Source organism: Gossypium hirsutum, chromosome D05 (genome assembly GCF_007990345.1).
Source record: "Gossypium hirsutum isolate 1008001.06 chromosome D05, Gossypium_hirsutum_v2.1, whole genome shotgun sequence".
In the NCBI taxonomy this organism is placed as follows: Eukaryota; Viridiplantae; Streptophyta; class Magnoliopsida; order Malvales; family Malvaceae; genus Gossypium; species Gossypium hirsutum.
Genome location: NC_053441.1, coordinates 61,002,516 through 61,017,132, shown reverse-complemented (window position 1 = coordinate 61,017,132; position 14,617 = coordinate 61,002,516). Strand labels below are relative to the sequence as shown.

The window sequence follows — 14,617 nt, the reverse complement described above, 5'->3', positions numbered from 1 at the left end:
TATTAAAGTGTTTAGTCTTCCCATGAAACACGAGATTATGAGAGATAGCAATAGCAGCTTGGTTGTCAACAAAAATCTTTGTGCTTTCCTTCTGCTCCAGACCAAGATCAAGTAAAATTTTCCTCAGCCATAAAGCTTGATTACCAGTAGCTGTGGCAGTAATAAACTCTGCTTCGGCAGTGGATTGGGCTACAGTTTCTTGGTTTTTCGAGTTCCATGAGAAAACACCAGAGCCAAAAGTAAAACAGTAACCTGAAGTGCTCCTTGTACAAGCCCAAATTTACCCAGGGCCCAATACCCATTACAACCAAACCAGGGCCAAAATAAAAATAAACCCTAGCCCAACAACCTAAAAAATTTTCAGCCGAAGGGAAACCCTAAAGTGCCGCCGCTCTTCTGACCTCTGGCAGCCACCGACTTTGCCACCGTATGGTCTCCTAACCTACCATCTGCCGCCACCTGCTTTACCAGGACCTGCAAACACGCAACAAAGAGAAGCAGAAGCAGAAGCAGAGGGAAACAAGTCCAGAATAGCAAAAAATTTAGATTTTCTTTCGGCTATAAAACCGATTTGCAAAAACGAAACGGGGAGATTTTTCTTTTAGGTCTTTTCTTCCATTCTTTCTTTCGGCTAAAGCCGAATTTGCTGTAATAGGGGGGACAAAAAATCAAAAACAAAAAAGAGAGAATGAAATAAAAACAAAGATAAAGGTTTTAGTTTACAAAACTTTTTTTGTTCATTTTTTTATTTTTATTTTTGTTTTGTTCAAAATATATATGTATATACGCATATGCAGCAAAAAAGAAAAATAAAAAATACCTTTTTATGAATTTTTGGCAACCGTGCACGGTGGCCGGCGTGACGGTGGCCATGGTGGTCATCGGCCAGGATCCAGGCCAGAGGAGGAGAGCCTGAGAGAGAATGAAATATTTTTTCTTTTTTTTTTCTGGAAGAGGGAAGGGAAATGAGGATTTTCAAAAAAAAAATACCTTTATACTAGTATTGAAACGGCGTCGTTTCATTCAGAGACTTTAGGCACCAAACGGCGCCATTTTGCGCGACCCGAGCGTGACCCGACCCATTACCAGGAGGATCCGCGTGTTTTGTGATTAGGGTATAATTTCTATCCTAGTCCTTATGCTTTTCATTTCATTTTCAATTAAGTACTCTTTTCTTTTGCAATTTCGCCCCGATATTTGTCGCGCTCTCAATTTAGTCATCACCAGGACGGCGCCGTTTTGGAGGGTGAGGGATTATTTCCCATTTAGTCCCTCCTCATTATCGGTGCGTTCAGTTTGGTCCTTTCTCTTTTATTTATTTGCGATTTGACCCCGAATGTTATTTTTTAACTTCAATGTAGCCCTCTGATTGTATTTTGGTTATTTCATTATTAAAACTAATATATTATTATTATTATTATTATTATTATTAGTATTATTATCTATATTATTGTTATTATTGCTATATTTCTATTTATACCTATTTATGTAAATTTTAAATATATTTATCTTATTATCTTATTATTATTTTAAGTACTTATATATATATACGCATATATATATTTTTAAACTTGAAATTATTTTGTTATTCCATTAGTAACATTAATAGTAGTATTATTATCCTTATTTATATTCTTTACCTCAAATTTTGCTACATACATATATACATACATATCTTTGATTTATATATATATACTTATTTATATTTTTTATATATTTTATAATTTATATATACATATATTTATATCTATATACATATTTTCTAAATTTTTATAAGTATATATATATTTATATGTACGTACTTATATATTTTTTATACTTTCTAATTTGCATATACATATTTACATCCATATTTTTTAATTTAATTTGAACATATATAAATTATCATCATTTACTTGTTTATATATCTTTTAAACTTTGATGCATACTTACGTATATTTTTATATTGTATAAATTTTTTTAATATATATATACATATTTTTATTTTCATGAATACATACATATACTTATATGTTTTTTTTTAATATTTTCATATGATTTATATATATACCTACATATTTTTAGATATATACATACTCATGTTTTTCACGCTGTATAATTTATGTATGTACATGGATATGCATATTCATTTTTATATATACGTATATACATTTGCACATTTTATAATTTATAACTTAAATATATTGATATACATACATATATCTTTTATCTTTTATTATTTGTTATTGTCGTTCTATTTGACATTTACTTATTCATTTATTTATGTGTTCGTCATTATTTTTAGGAAATGCTTTATTTCCTATTTTATTTACTTATTATTTCATATATACTTGATTTGTTTTTTTATTTTATTTTTTTTATTGTTGCTCATATTAGTTATGCTTGTATTATCATGTCCATTATCATTTTGTTGCACATATTAATATTGTGTTCATTCCTACCAGTTTATGTTAAATTAATTTTATTTAATGTAAATCAAGGCTTCAAAATAAGTAGAATTTCGTGTTTAGATTCGAGAGGATTGAGCCCTAACGTATTGGGTTCCAATTTTCTTCGTTGAATCTAAATAATCGAGACTACTCTTTATAAAAACATAAATAAAAAGCTCATTATCGAGAATTCAATATTTTGTGTCCTAACGCATTGGATATAATACGTTATTTTCCTGAGATGAGGATTTTACTATTGTTCAACTAAAAGACCACATTTGGGGATTTTTTAAAGTATAGGAACACATTATTATTATTTGTTTTAGTACGTCTTCTTCGTTTGGTTTTATGTGCAATCTATTTGTCTTAATTCCATAGACATAGAGAGAGAGAGAGAGAGGAGGCATCCTCTTTTATAGGTGGTTTTAAATATTTTTATATTTTTTTACAATTAGTATTTTATTTTAATAATATGATCATCAAATTTTATGTTTCATTTATATGTGTCAAATTTGGAAAAAAATATTTTTTTACTATTTATAGAAATATAGACAATATTTTAAATTGATAATCAAAATATTTAATCAATTCAAAATTTTACATACATTACAGTACCAAACAAACTTTAACCATTACTTTAAACCTCTAAACCTTAAATCCTAAATATTAAAATTATATACCCATGAACTAAGTTAATTAATAGTCATAGTAATTGATTTCATAGATATGTATAGTTTAAAAAATAATTTATTTATTATATTATTAATCAAGGTTTTCGTATATAGCTAATGACACTCACAAATTTTGACTACTAATTTATTAAGAATTAATCGAATTGAAGCTATACGTTTATTTATTAAAATCGAAATATTTGCAAGATTGAAATCTCAATTTGTATCGATTAAATAAATCGTTAGAATTCCCAAAATGATACATTTTTCTTGCCGACTATTAAGTAGCCTTTTTCCAATTTTTATTATACAATCACTCACACGTACACCCTACACATGACTACGCTACCACACAAGTAAACCTATGAATTAAATCTTGGTCATGAGTACAAGTGAACTCCCTTTCGGCCAATGGCCTCTTATGATATTTACCTCCATTAGAATAATTCGTTTTCCTTTTATTTTGTTATAAATCTCTATTCTAATTATTATTTTTTTATTTTTTTACTATAGTTGAAAATGAAATAAAATGCACAATTTTAAACTAATGTATTATCTCTCGTATTTTTTCCTCTCATCTTTTTAGTTTGAAAATATTGATTTTTATGCTTTAAGATAGAAAATGATTATCTCTCCTGTTTTTTTTTTCTTTTAACTTTTCTTCTCAATCGAACACACTCAAAATTTATTTTTTATTTACTTTTTTACTATCCTCCTATCTTTTTATTTTTCACCCAACTAAGCACATCCTAAACTCCCTTCGGAAGTGTAAATACCTGCATATGTTGGTAATTTATTTTTTAACTCCAATAAGAAGTGTTTATAAATTAAAGAGGCGCTTTCTTAAATTTCAAATTGTGTCATTTATTTGTTTATTTCAAGTGATTCATTATATCAAATTATTATAAAAGAATAAACAACTATGATAAGTACAAAGATCATAATCGATTTTATCAAATTTTTGCCCCCAAAGTGCAGTTTATTGAGGGTAGCTTCTAGCTTCTTTTTTTTCTTTTTTTTTTAAGTGAATGCAGCTTCTAGCTACTTAAACACACTTATTTAAGAATCATTAATTGTTTCTCTCGAGATACTCCTTGGAAGCTTGTGTAATAGCTTCTACTGCGACGGTAGGCTTTGGATCTTTAGCTTCAAATTCTTTCTTGACAGCATATGAAATGATAGATTTTATGATGCATGAGTTTTGGGATTTCTCTTTTATATCAAATTCAACCATTAGAACTGAGCAACCAAATGCTAGACAATCACCTTCCAAGGCTTTTGCCGCTTTCACTCTTTTTTTGTCATCAATCACAATGAACTCCTCTGTATAACTTGAATTCCCAGCTTCATCTTCAACATTAGCCCAAACCATTCGAAAACCAAGAGTATTGATCCAAGGCAAAATTGAATTTCGGAGGATATTAATCATCTCAAAGCAATAAAAACAAGAGTGTTGTCAAAGAAAAACTTGATTTTATAGAGTATTTAAAATCAGCTCAAGCACAAGAAAAAACAGGAATATTGATAAAAGAAAAGCTTGGTTTTAAACAGTATGCATCGCCACCAAGATTTGTTTAAAATAGGGATTAAAGCCTCCGTCAGGCAACTAAGTGTCCATGACCTCAAACTATTAAAAAACTTGATGTTAAAAGGGTATTTTATAGAGGTTTAAGTACCTGGAACGAAAGTGGTTTTGGCAACAGTTCCGACCCCACCATCACCTTTCAAAACCTGAGTGCTCTGGACATTTGGAAGCTTAGGAACAATAATATTTATGAGGCCGAGGTTCCTATAAAGTTCCCAAGCTTCATATGCAGGCGCATTCACTTCAAGCTCCTTCGTAATATGCTTCAATTCCCGAGAATTAACCCCAACGTAGCAAGCAAACAGAACAAAGAAAACCAATGAGAATTGCTTCAGCATTTTTTTTTCTTTGGAATTTTGCTAGCTTTAAACCTTGGAATGATTCTCTGGTTTCTCTATTTCTGCAATTTTCAGGGTTTATATAGAGCATAGAAATAGGTTAATACGTTCACTGAATGATATATTTAAAAATATCTAATCTATAAATCTATAATATATGGCTACCAATAAATCAAGGATTGGACAACGTTGCTTGTCTTTTAAAAATATCTGTAAGAATTTAAAGCAAACAAAAACAAAAATAATGGATGAAGGTAACTTACCTTTTTATTCAGCAAACATTCAACATTTATAAAAATAAAATAAAATCAACATCTTACTTTCTCCTTAACTTAAGCAATATGCAAAATAACTAACTCTTAAAAAACTGAAATAAACGTGGACATGTTTCAATCCTGAAGCGGTTTCTTAACACTCCTACTTGCTTTAGGAGTTGCAAATACCAAGTCTTGACCTCAGAAGCTCAAACTTGCTAGCAAGTAATGATTTGGTTAAAATGTCCGCAATTTAATTTTCTGTTTTGCAAAAGACAAGGATCACATCTCAATGCTTCAGTTCTTCCCTTAGAAAGAATAGCTTGATATTAAAGTGTTTAGTCTTCCCATGAAACACGAGATTATGAGAGATAGCAATAGCAGCTTGGTTGTCAACAAAAATCTTTGTGCTTTCCTTCTGCTCCAGACCAAGATCAAGTAAAATTTTCCTCAGCCATAAAGCTTGATTACCAGTAGCTGTGGCAGTAATAAACTCTGCTTCGGCAGTGGATTGGGCTACAGTTTCTTGGTTTTTCGAGCTCCATGAGAAAACACCAGAGCCAAAAGTAAAACAGTAACCTGAAGTGCTCCTCATATCATCAATGGAACCTCCCCACTCACTGTCAGAAAAACCAACCAGCTTGAACTCAATGCTCCTTGTGAACTTAACACCAAAAACACTTGTACCTTTGACATATCGCATCACTCTTTTGGCAACCTTGAGATGTAATTCACTTGCAGAATGCATGAATCGCGACAAAATACTTTCAACATTCAAAATATCAGGTATTGTTGCTATGAGATACATCAAGCAACCAATCAATCTCCTGAAATATCCTTCATCAACTTTGTTAGTACTGTCTTCTTTGAACAACTTCTCTTTTTGATTCATTGGAGTACTTACTGCCTTACACTCCTCCATTTGAAACTTCTTCAATATTTCCTTTGCATACTTTTTCTAGCAGATGAAAACTTAACATTGCCCTCGCTTGATCTCCATGCCAAGAAAATAGGTCATGAACCCAAGATCTGTCATTTCAAACACCTTCATCATCTCCTGTTTGGAATTTTGAATATGATCTGTATTGTTTCCTGTAACCAGTAGGTCATCGACATATAGTGAGACAATAAGAATGCTTGTATCATTGTGCTTAACATACAAGGTTGTTTCTGATAGATTTTTTTACAAATCCCAAGTGTAATGGGCTAAATTTGCCGGACCTACATGAAGCTAAAAACAACAGTTTTTTGGCCCAAAACCCAAAACAAAATACAATAACGAATGACCCAAAATTAGCCCCCAGGCCCAAGAACAATTTCAGAAACCCTAGAGTTCTAGGGTAAACTTTGGCCGCCGCAACCATGCCTCCGAATCTCCGCACGATCTTCATACCTGCGCAACAAGGAAGGAAACAAAACAGAATACGACAAGAAAAATCTTTGAAATCACGAATCAAGCAAGCAAGATACTAGAAGATTTTGTTTACTTTTCTTGTTTCATTGTTTGCTATAAAAGTAAACTCAATGCACTGTAACAAGGATCGCGGATCCAGATTCGAAAAAAAATCAATAAAAAACTGGAGTGTTTTCACAAATAACAGAACACCAATAGAGCAAAGATCAATCCAAAGGTTTACATTTTACATTTCTTTATTTTGTTTTATTTTAATCTACTATTTTTTCTATTTTTTCATTCGTATAAAAACAAATAAAAAGGGAAAGAAATAACCTGTATTTGAGTCCTAACCGTCGTGGATGGCCGAGGAAGTCGTCACCGAGGATTGACGGCCAACAATCAAAAGGTTTTCTCGAGATTTGGGCCCTCTCCGTCAATATTTTGGCAATTTCGGGGCTGGATTTGGGTTTAAAGGCTTTAGAAGGGTCGGATCTGAGATTTTTGGCTTTCCGAACACCGCATACAGCGGCGCCGCAGCCGGTGGCCAGTGGCTGGCGCGGGTGGCCGATGATCGGCTGATGGCCGAACTGGACGCCAGAGCTCTGAGGGATGAGAGCTTTTCTTTGGGTTTTTTTTTTGAGAAATGAAAGGAAAATGATTTTTTTGAAGGGTTTTTGGCTTAAATAGCCAACTAAAACGGCGTCGTTTTGGGACATGGGTCGACCCAAGTCCGACCCGACCCGGCCTAGGGTCCGTGCGTTTTGAGCGAAAGGGCAAATTGCCCTTTTGGCCCCTCCGCCTTTCAATATATTTTCGATTTAGTTTTTTTTTTAAATTTACCCCTTTATTTATTTTTCAATTCCAATCTCATCCTTATTGAACGACGCCGTTTAGAGGAGAAGGGAAAATTTCCCTTCCAGCCCCTCTATGTAACTCGCGTGTTCAATTTCGTCCTCCAGACTAATTATTTGCAAATTTTCCCCAGATCTTTTATTTACAGTTCAAATTAGTTTTTTTTTGCTTCCCTTTTTTATTAATTAATTCTTTTTTATTTTTTATTTTTCATATTTAATTATTTTTTTAAATCTATGGATATATATATAGTCTTTTTTTACACATTTATGTATACATACGCATATTTATTTTTTTTAAATATTATGTAATTATTTTTTTATTTTATATATGTAATTATTTTTCATAATCTATACGTATATATTTATTTTTATATATGTATGTATATATATTGATATTTTTAATCAATTTTTTTATATATATGTATATGCATAATTTTGTTTTTAAAATGCAAATGTATGTATTTTTTTATATACTTTATAATTTATTTTTCCCCCTTTATTTTCGTAAATACATCATGTATTATATGTATAAGTTTCATACCCCAAGATTTTATATGTAAATTATGTGTATGTCTTTTAATTTCAATGCATATATTATGTGCCCTTTTATGCTTTACATTTTGTTTATTTTCTTCATTTGATCATTAATTCATGTTTTCCTTTATATGTTAAAAAGAATGTTTTTTATTTTGACCATTTATTTGATATTTTGCATGTGATTATTTTAATTTTGCTTATTTATTTATTTATATTTCTATACCATTGTTGTATGTATTATTGATATCTGTTAAAGAGGCATTTATTCATGCATATAATATAACGTTACATCATTTTTTTTCGATTTTAAAAATAGAAAATTTTCAAAATTGAGATAATGCTCGTATTTAAGATTTTCAAGGAAATTGAGCCCTAACGTATTGGGTTCCGATTTTCTTCGTTAAATCTAACAATCCAACATTTCTCTTTAATCAAAAAATAAGAACTCATTATTGGGAATAAGAACTCATTATTAGGAATTCAACACGTTGTGTCCTAACGTATTGGATGTGACGCATTGATTTCTCGAAATGAAGATTTTTTCTAAAAAAATAATAAAGAAAATATTCCGAGTTTGGGATTTTGGAGGAATTGTGCCCTAACGTATTGGGCCACGATTTCTTAAATCCTGAATAAATGGATATTCTTTTAAATTTTTATTACACGAGTATTCTGGCCTAATTCATTTTTGAGGAAATTAGAATGTCGTGCCCTAACGCATTGGGTGTGGCATTTTCTTTCTCTGAAATGATAAGGGTCTTAATACATAACGTTTTTAAGTTTTTGCTAAGGATTATATTTTTCAAATTTTCGACATTAAGACATTAATTACTTAACTAGGTACCAATTTTTGGGCGTAATGAATGTGCTAATCCTTCCTCATACGTAACCGACTCCCGGACCCATTTTTCTAAAATTCGTAGACTAAAGTCGTTTTTAGGTGACCCAATCACACCTTAATAAAAGATTGGTAGCGACTCCCAATTTTTCCAATTTTTATCGAAAACTAATTTTTAAAAAAAAAATAAAAAAAATGGTTTTGACAGCTTGGCAACTCCGCTGGGGACAAACATTTTTAAAAAAATAAGAGAGTAGAGCCACAAAGTTGATTAATTTTTGTCTTATAGTCGAAAAAATAAAATTCATTTTTAAAAATCCTCTTGCATTCATGCTTAATTGATTTAAGTACTTTAAATTATGTTGCATTATACATTACATGTACTAGATAATTTTACCCTTTAAGTGGGAGTGAGAAGCTATTCCTTCGTGAGGTTTTTACCTTCGTATAGGATAGTGTATCGCTTTCGGGATACATCGATACCTATGCCTTGGTGAGATTTTCATCTCCGTATAGTCATAGGGAAAATGTGTCCTTCTGAAATGAACTTGATCTATATGAGCCTATAATGGGTGAAGATCAAGGAATCTGCTGGTTTGGGTACCTTTACTTTAGAGCCAAACCGCATATAATGAGCCTTAGGAGCTTGCCTTAGGTAGAACTACACTAAACCCTAGTAGATGTCCTAATAGACGTTTTACTCTTCCTTGATTATATGCTTATATTTGATACTGACTTTTGTGTTTTATTTTGTTTGCATGACATGGCATTTCATTTCATCATAAAAGGCATCAGTTTAGATTCAATTGCTAGATAGAAAGCTTGTCATGGAAAAAGGGTTTCTTGATAAAGTAGAGGACAATGCTACTGTCTGAACTTGGTGTGAAACAACGCAGCAAGAAAAGGGTGATAGCCTGGCCGATGGGTATGTATGGGAATTATGGGATTTTACTCGCATCAGTGTAACTCAAAACAATTTGCAAGAGTTGAAGGAAATCTGGGATCAGCGGAATAATGAGGTTAGACAGTTATTTTATGATAATTATGGGGATTTGCTTTATTTTCTTGATGTGAAGGTAGACAAGCATTTGTTTCGAACCCTCGCCCAGTTTTGGAATCCTGCTTACAGTTGCTTCACGTTTGGGAATGTCGATTTGGTGCTTACGATAAAAGAATATGTGGCTTTACTCTGATGTTCAAAGTTTCAAGTGGACAAGGTCTACTCAAGAGCGGTAAATGTGCCAACCTTTTCAAAGAAGCTGATAGGTATAACAGGGATGAGTGAGCAGTGGGTTGCTGCACGGATTAAGCAAAAAGGGGATAGTAAATGCGTTCCTTGGAGAAGTTTGAAAGATGCAATTCTAACACATCCAAATGTGAGAAAGAGGTTAGATGTCTTTGCTTTAAGTATATATGGCTTGGTTGCCTTCCCCAAGGCCTTGGGGCATGTGGATGAAGCAGTCACCGATTTATTTGACCGACTTGATAAGAAGGTTACACCGATTCCGACAATTTTGGTAGAAACCTTCAGGTCATTGAGTGCATGCCGAAAAACAGGTGAGGGCAGATTTATTGGATGTGCACAGCTTCTACTTGTATGGTTTTACAGTCACTTTTGGAGGGTGGATAAGGTTTCGTATCGGGTTTTCTCTGAAAATTATTCACCACTAAAGGAGATAGTAGCTACGCCGAGGAGGGACGACATTCAGAGGAGAAGTGGATGGCAATTCTTCAAAGTCTTCAGGTGGAAGATGTTGGCTGGAGAGCTCCTTGGTTACTTCTAGATGAGATCCTGTATAGGTGTGGTAATTTCGATTGGGTTCCACTACTTGGGATTTGGGGAGCTATTGGATATGCCCCGTTGTTGGTGCTGAGACAGTATAGGTCAAAACAATTTATACCTGAGACCCAAGGGATAGCTGATTGTGAATTTTCATACAAAGATGATGGTTATAGAAAGAAGATTCAAGAGATGTCCAGCGCGTGGAAACAGACTCGCCGAATGAAGGGGTTAGCTGTGGGTCCGATGACAACTCCTGAGTATAATGAATGGTGGGGTAAGAGAATCAACGACAATATACCCAAGGTAAATCAAGAAGGTCGCCAGCCAATAGAAGAGTATTTGCGAGTTATTCCTTCTGAGTTGGAAATCATAAGACGAGATTTTGAGAGAAGAAATGCGGATTTAGAAAAGAAGATAGAGTAAATGGAGGAAGAAAAGACGGGCTTGATATTGGACATATACGTTCAGAAGCTTGAAACTGAGAAATTAAGGAAAGAAAAAAATAAGGCTGAGGAGGAGCTGGGTAGTCTGAAGACAGATTATAAAAAGTTGCGTCTGTCAATGAGAACTGCCGGGCTGGGAAAAACGTCAGAGCAGTGGCGAACAAAAATTTGAGAAGAAAAGGACAGAGCTGATAGATGGGAACAGAAATTCCAAGAAATGCAGAGGCGAAACGAGGCTTTAGAAAAGAGTTTGTCAGAAAGCCAAAAGGAAAAGGGCAAGTTAAAGGATAGGGTGATCGTGTTGGAAGGATCTCTTCGTCAGTATCGAAATCGAAATTCTGAAATAGAGTTGAAAGAAAGCTTGAGCAAGATCGAGGAAATGAAGCAAAGAATCGAAGAGCTAGAAACGACTTTGCAAAATTTTAAAAACCGGATCAAGCACTTGGAAGCGAATAAAAATCATAATAAGGAACAGCTACACTACTTTCAGAACCAAGTTAGGAGCAGAGATTATATTATGGAAGAAGCTGTAGTCCAGATCCGAGAAGTAGCTGATCATGTACAAGCTTTGGCAGTACAAGCAGACATGCTGAGTGTGAAGTATGAATTAGAATCAGATTGGGGGCAAGAGTTAGCTGTGTTACTTAGGAAGATTAGAATGCTGAGTAATAGGGCAAAGCTTTATTTGTAATTCACTTTATGTAAAGAAATTTGCTTTCTAGTAAATTTTTCTTAAATGGAATTGAATCAAAATTGACGCCTTTTTTGCATTCATGCATTGCATTAATTCATATGCATTTAAAAATATTAAAGATTCTAATTAATTTAAATTACTCCTCAGTTAATCTGGAAACCAACCAGCATACTAAACACCGCTACGATACTCGATCAAAAACTAAGGACATGGATCAAAGGATGGAAAGGCTAGAACAGTCCCAAAAGGAAATGCAGGAGTAGCTTCAAAAGCAAAAGAATGAGCAGCAGAAAATGATAGACAAAATGATGGAATCTCAAGGGAGTATGATGGCTCAGTTAACTCAATGGTTCAACAAGGGAACTGATAAAGAAAAAGGCTCTGTTCTCCATGTTGAAGAAGGAGACAATGAGGGACCTGTTTATCCTCCAGACTTTACCTCCCAGCAAGTTGAGATATACCCGCGTAGGTCCTCCGTTACCATTAATCCTCAGTAATTTTAGGGCGACACTGCAACGTTAATGAATCTTCAGACAGGATCAGGCTCTAACCCCGGAGCCAACCTTGTCAATCCTACTATCCCTGACTTCGATGAAACGGCTGGGAAGGAGAAAATGAATGATGAATTGCCAAAACAGCTAGAGGAAAAGTACAAATGGTTGGAAGAGAAATTTAGAGCGATGGAATGTGCGGAAGGCTACAATGGGATGGATGCTAAAGAATTGAGCCTGGTTCCGGATTTAGTACTCCCTTACAAATTCAAAATGCCAGAGTTTGAGAAGTACAAAGGAACTAGTAGCCCCGAAGCTCATATTACCATGTTTTGCAGACGAATGACTGGTTATGTCAATAAGCACCAACTCCTGATACACTGCTTCCAGGATAGCCTCACAGGGGCAGCATCCAAGTGGTACAATCGATTGAACCGTACCCAGATTAATTCATGGAGAGATCTAGCACAGGCATTCATAAAGCAGTACAACCATGTGACTGACATGGTACCTGATAGGATCACTCTGCAGAATATGGAAAAGAAACCCGGTGAAAGTTTTAGGCAATACGCACAGAGATGGAGGGAGATTGCCGTCCAGGTTCAGCCATCTCTTCTAGAAAGAGAGATGACAATGCTTTTCGTTAATACATTGAAGGCCCCATTTATTTCACATATGCTAGGAAGTGCTACTAAAAGCTTTTCTGACATAGTTATGAATGGCGAAATGATAGAAAATGCTATTAGAAGTGGGAAGATAGATGCTGGAGAAAGTAGCAGAAGGTCGGCCTCGAAGAAGAGGGAAAATGAGGTCAACAACACGAGTTCATATTCAAAGAAGAATGAAAGTGGCTGTTAACCAACAAGGATCATCAAAACGAGGATCCGACACAAGGCAAAATACGGAGAAGCTTTAAAATACGCTGATTCTGATGTCGTATAGAGAATTATATCAGAACCTATTCAATGCACACGTGGTTTTCCCTTACCACCTGAAACCTCTGCAGCCTCAATACCCCAAGTGGTATGATGCAAACGCACAATGCGATTGTCACGCAGGAACCGTGGGGCATTCTATAGAACATTGTACGACGTTCAAGAAGCTGGTAGAAAGACTCATAAGCATGGGTGTCGTTAAAGTGGATGATTCGTCCAGTACAGAGAATCCATTACCTAATCACAATGAAAATGGAGTGAACATGATAGGAGGTAACATGGGAAGGGAAATCAAAGAAGATATCGCAAAAGTTAAGATTCCTTTGAGATGGATCTGGAAGAAGATGGTAAAAAGAGGGTTGTTTGTTATGGATTCAAAGAGAAGTTTTGAAAGGATGAAAAATTACTGTGAGTTCCATCATGAGGAAGGACATGAAATTCAAGAATGTACAGAATTCAGAGCCTTGGTTCAAGGCCTGATGGATAACAAGGAAATGGAATTTTATGAAGAAATTAAAGAGGAAGGGAGTATATGTACATCCGAATCCGCGAAGATTCCAAGAGTAGTGCAGCCTGTGGTCATCATCTTGTGACCAAAGAATGATGAAGCGAGAGCGTCAGTAATGCCAAGGATCATAATAAAGAAACTTGCAACCTTTCCTTACCAAGATAGTAGGAAGGTTCCGTGGAACTACGAGTGCAATACAACTATCCCTGGAATGGAGACTACAAAGGACCAGGATGTGAGTGCCGATCTAGAACATGTGGAACAAGAGGGGAAAATAGCTAAGCCTGTGTTGTTCATCAACGAGCCGGTGAAGGAGGAAGAAGCCATGGAATTCCTTAAATTCTTGAAGCACAGCGAGTATAATGTTGTCGAACAGTTGCATAAACAATCGGCTTGCATATCCGTACTAACCTTGCTCTTGAATTCAGAAGTACACCGAAGAGTGTTGATGATGATGCTAAATGAGACCTATGTGGCCAATGATATTTCTGTCGGCAAGTTAGATCGGTTGGTCAATAATATCAGTGCTGATAATTTCATATTCTTCAATGATGATGAAATACCTCTTGGGGGCGTGGGATCTACTAAGGCTTTGCATATCATCGCACGATGCAAGGGGCACATTTTGCCAGGAGTGTTGATTGACAATGGATCAGCTTTGAACGTGTTGCCATTATTCACACTTAACAGGCTTCCCATAGACGGTTTGCACATGAAAACATGCCAAAATATGGTGAGGGCGTTTGACAGTACAGAAAGAAAAGTCATGGGAAGAATTGAGATACCCCTACCGATTGGCCCAATAGTTTATGAGGTAGATTTTGTTGTGATGGATATCAAACCTTCCTACAATTGTTTATT

The 14,617-nt window shown here is 34.6% G+C and overlaps 2 protein-coding genes and 1 long non-coding RNA gene across 4 annotated transcripts; all 3 read right to left on the bottom strand.

Annotated features, from left to right (window-relative positions):
* Positions 1 to 153: 153 nt before the first annotated feature.
* LOC121216904 (uncharacterized) lies at positions 154 to 939 on the bottom strand. Its single transcript, XR_005913111.1, has 2 exons — positions 821 to 939; positions 154 to 474 (listed from the first exon to the last, which is right to left on the bottom strand). It is a non-coding gene; the product is annotated as an uncharacterized lncRNA (long non-coding RNA).
* Positions 940 to 4,124: 3,185 nt separating this feature from the next.
* Positions 4,125 to 5,151, bottom strand: LOC107903553 (S-norcoclaurine synthase 2). 2 transcript variants are annotated; one of them, XM_016829634.2, is made up of 2 exons: positions 4,777 to 5,151; positions 4,125 to 4,450 (listed from the first exon to the last, which is right to left on the bottom strand). In XM_016829634.2, exons 1-2 carry the CDS (start codon positions 5,021 to 5,023, stop codon positions 4,170 to 4,172), a joined length of 528 nt encoding a protein of 175 aa, XP_016685123.1. In that variant the 5' UTR covers positions 5,024 to 5,151; the 3' UTR covers positions 4,125 to 4,169. The 2 variants fall into 2 exon arrangements, with proteins under 2 accessions (XP_016685123.1, XP_040948340.1); XM_041092406.1 differs by having other exon boundaries at positions 4,125 to 4,441; positions 4,777 to 5,115.
* A 415-nt stretch (positions 5,152 to 5,566) lies between these two features.
* On the bottom strand, positions 5,567 to 6,199 carry LOC121217278 (secreted RxLR effector protein 161-like). The gene has a single exon (XM_041092802.1). The coding sequence runs from the start codon at positions 6,197 to 6,199 to the stop codon at positions 5,567 to 5,569; it is 633 nt and encodes a 210-aa protein (XP_040948736.1).
* Positions 6,200 to 14,617: the final 8,418 nt, after the last annotated feature.

Coding starts and splice junctions, on each gene's coding strand:
- LOC107903553 (XM_016829634.2), bottom strand. CDS start 5,023: ATGCTGAAGCAATTCTCATTGGTTTTCTTTGTTCTGTTTGCTTGCTAC. Junction 4,451..4,776: donor CAAAACCACTTTCGTTCCAG/GTACTTAAACCT, acceptor CTAATGTTGAAG/ATGAAGCTGGGAATTCAAGT.
- LOC121217278 (XM_041092802.1), bottom strand. CDS start 6,199: ATGGAGGAGTGTAAGGCAGTAAGTACTCCAATGAATCAAAAAGAGAAG.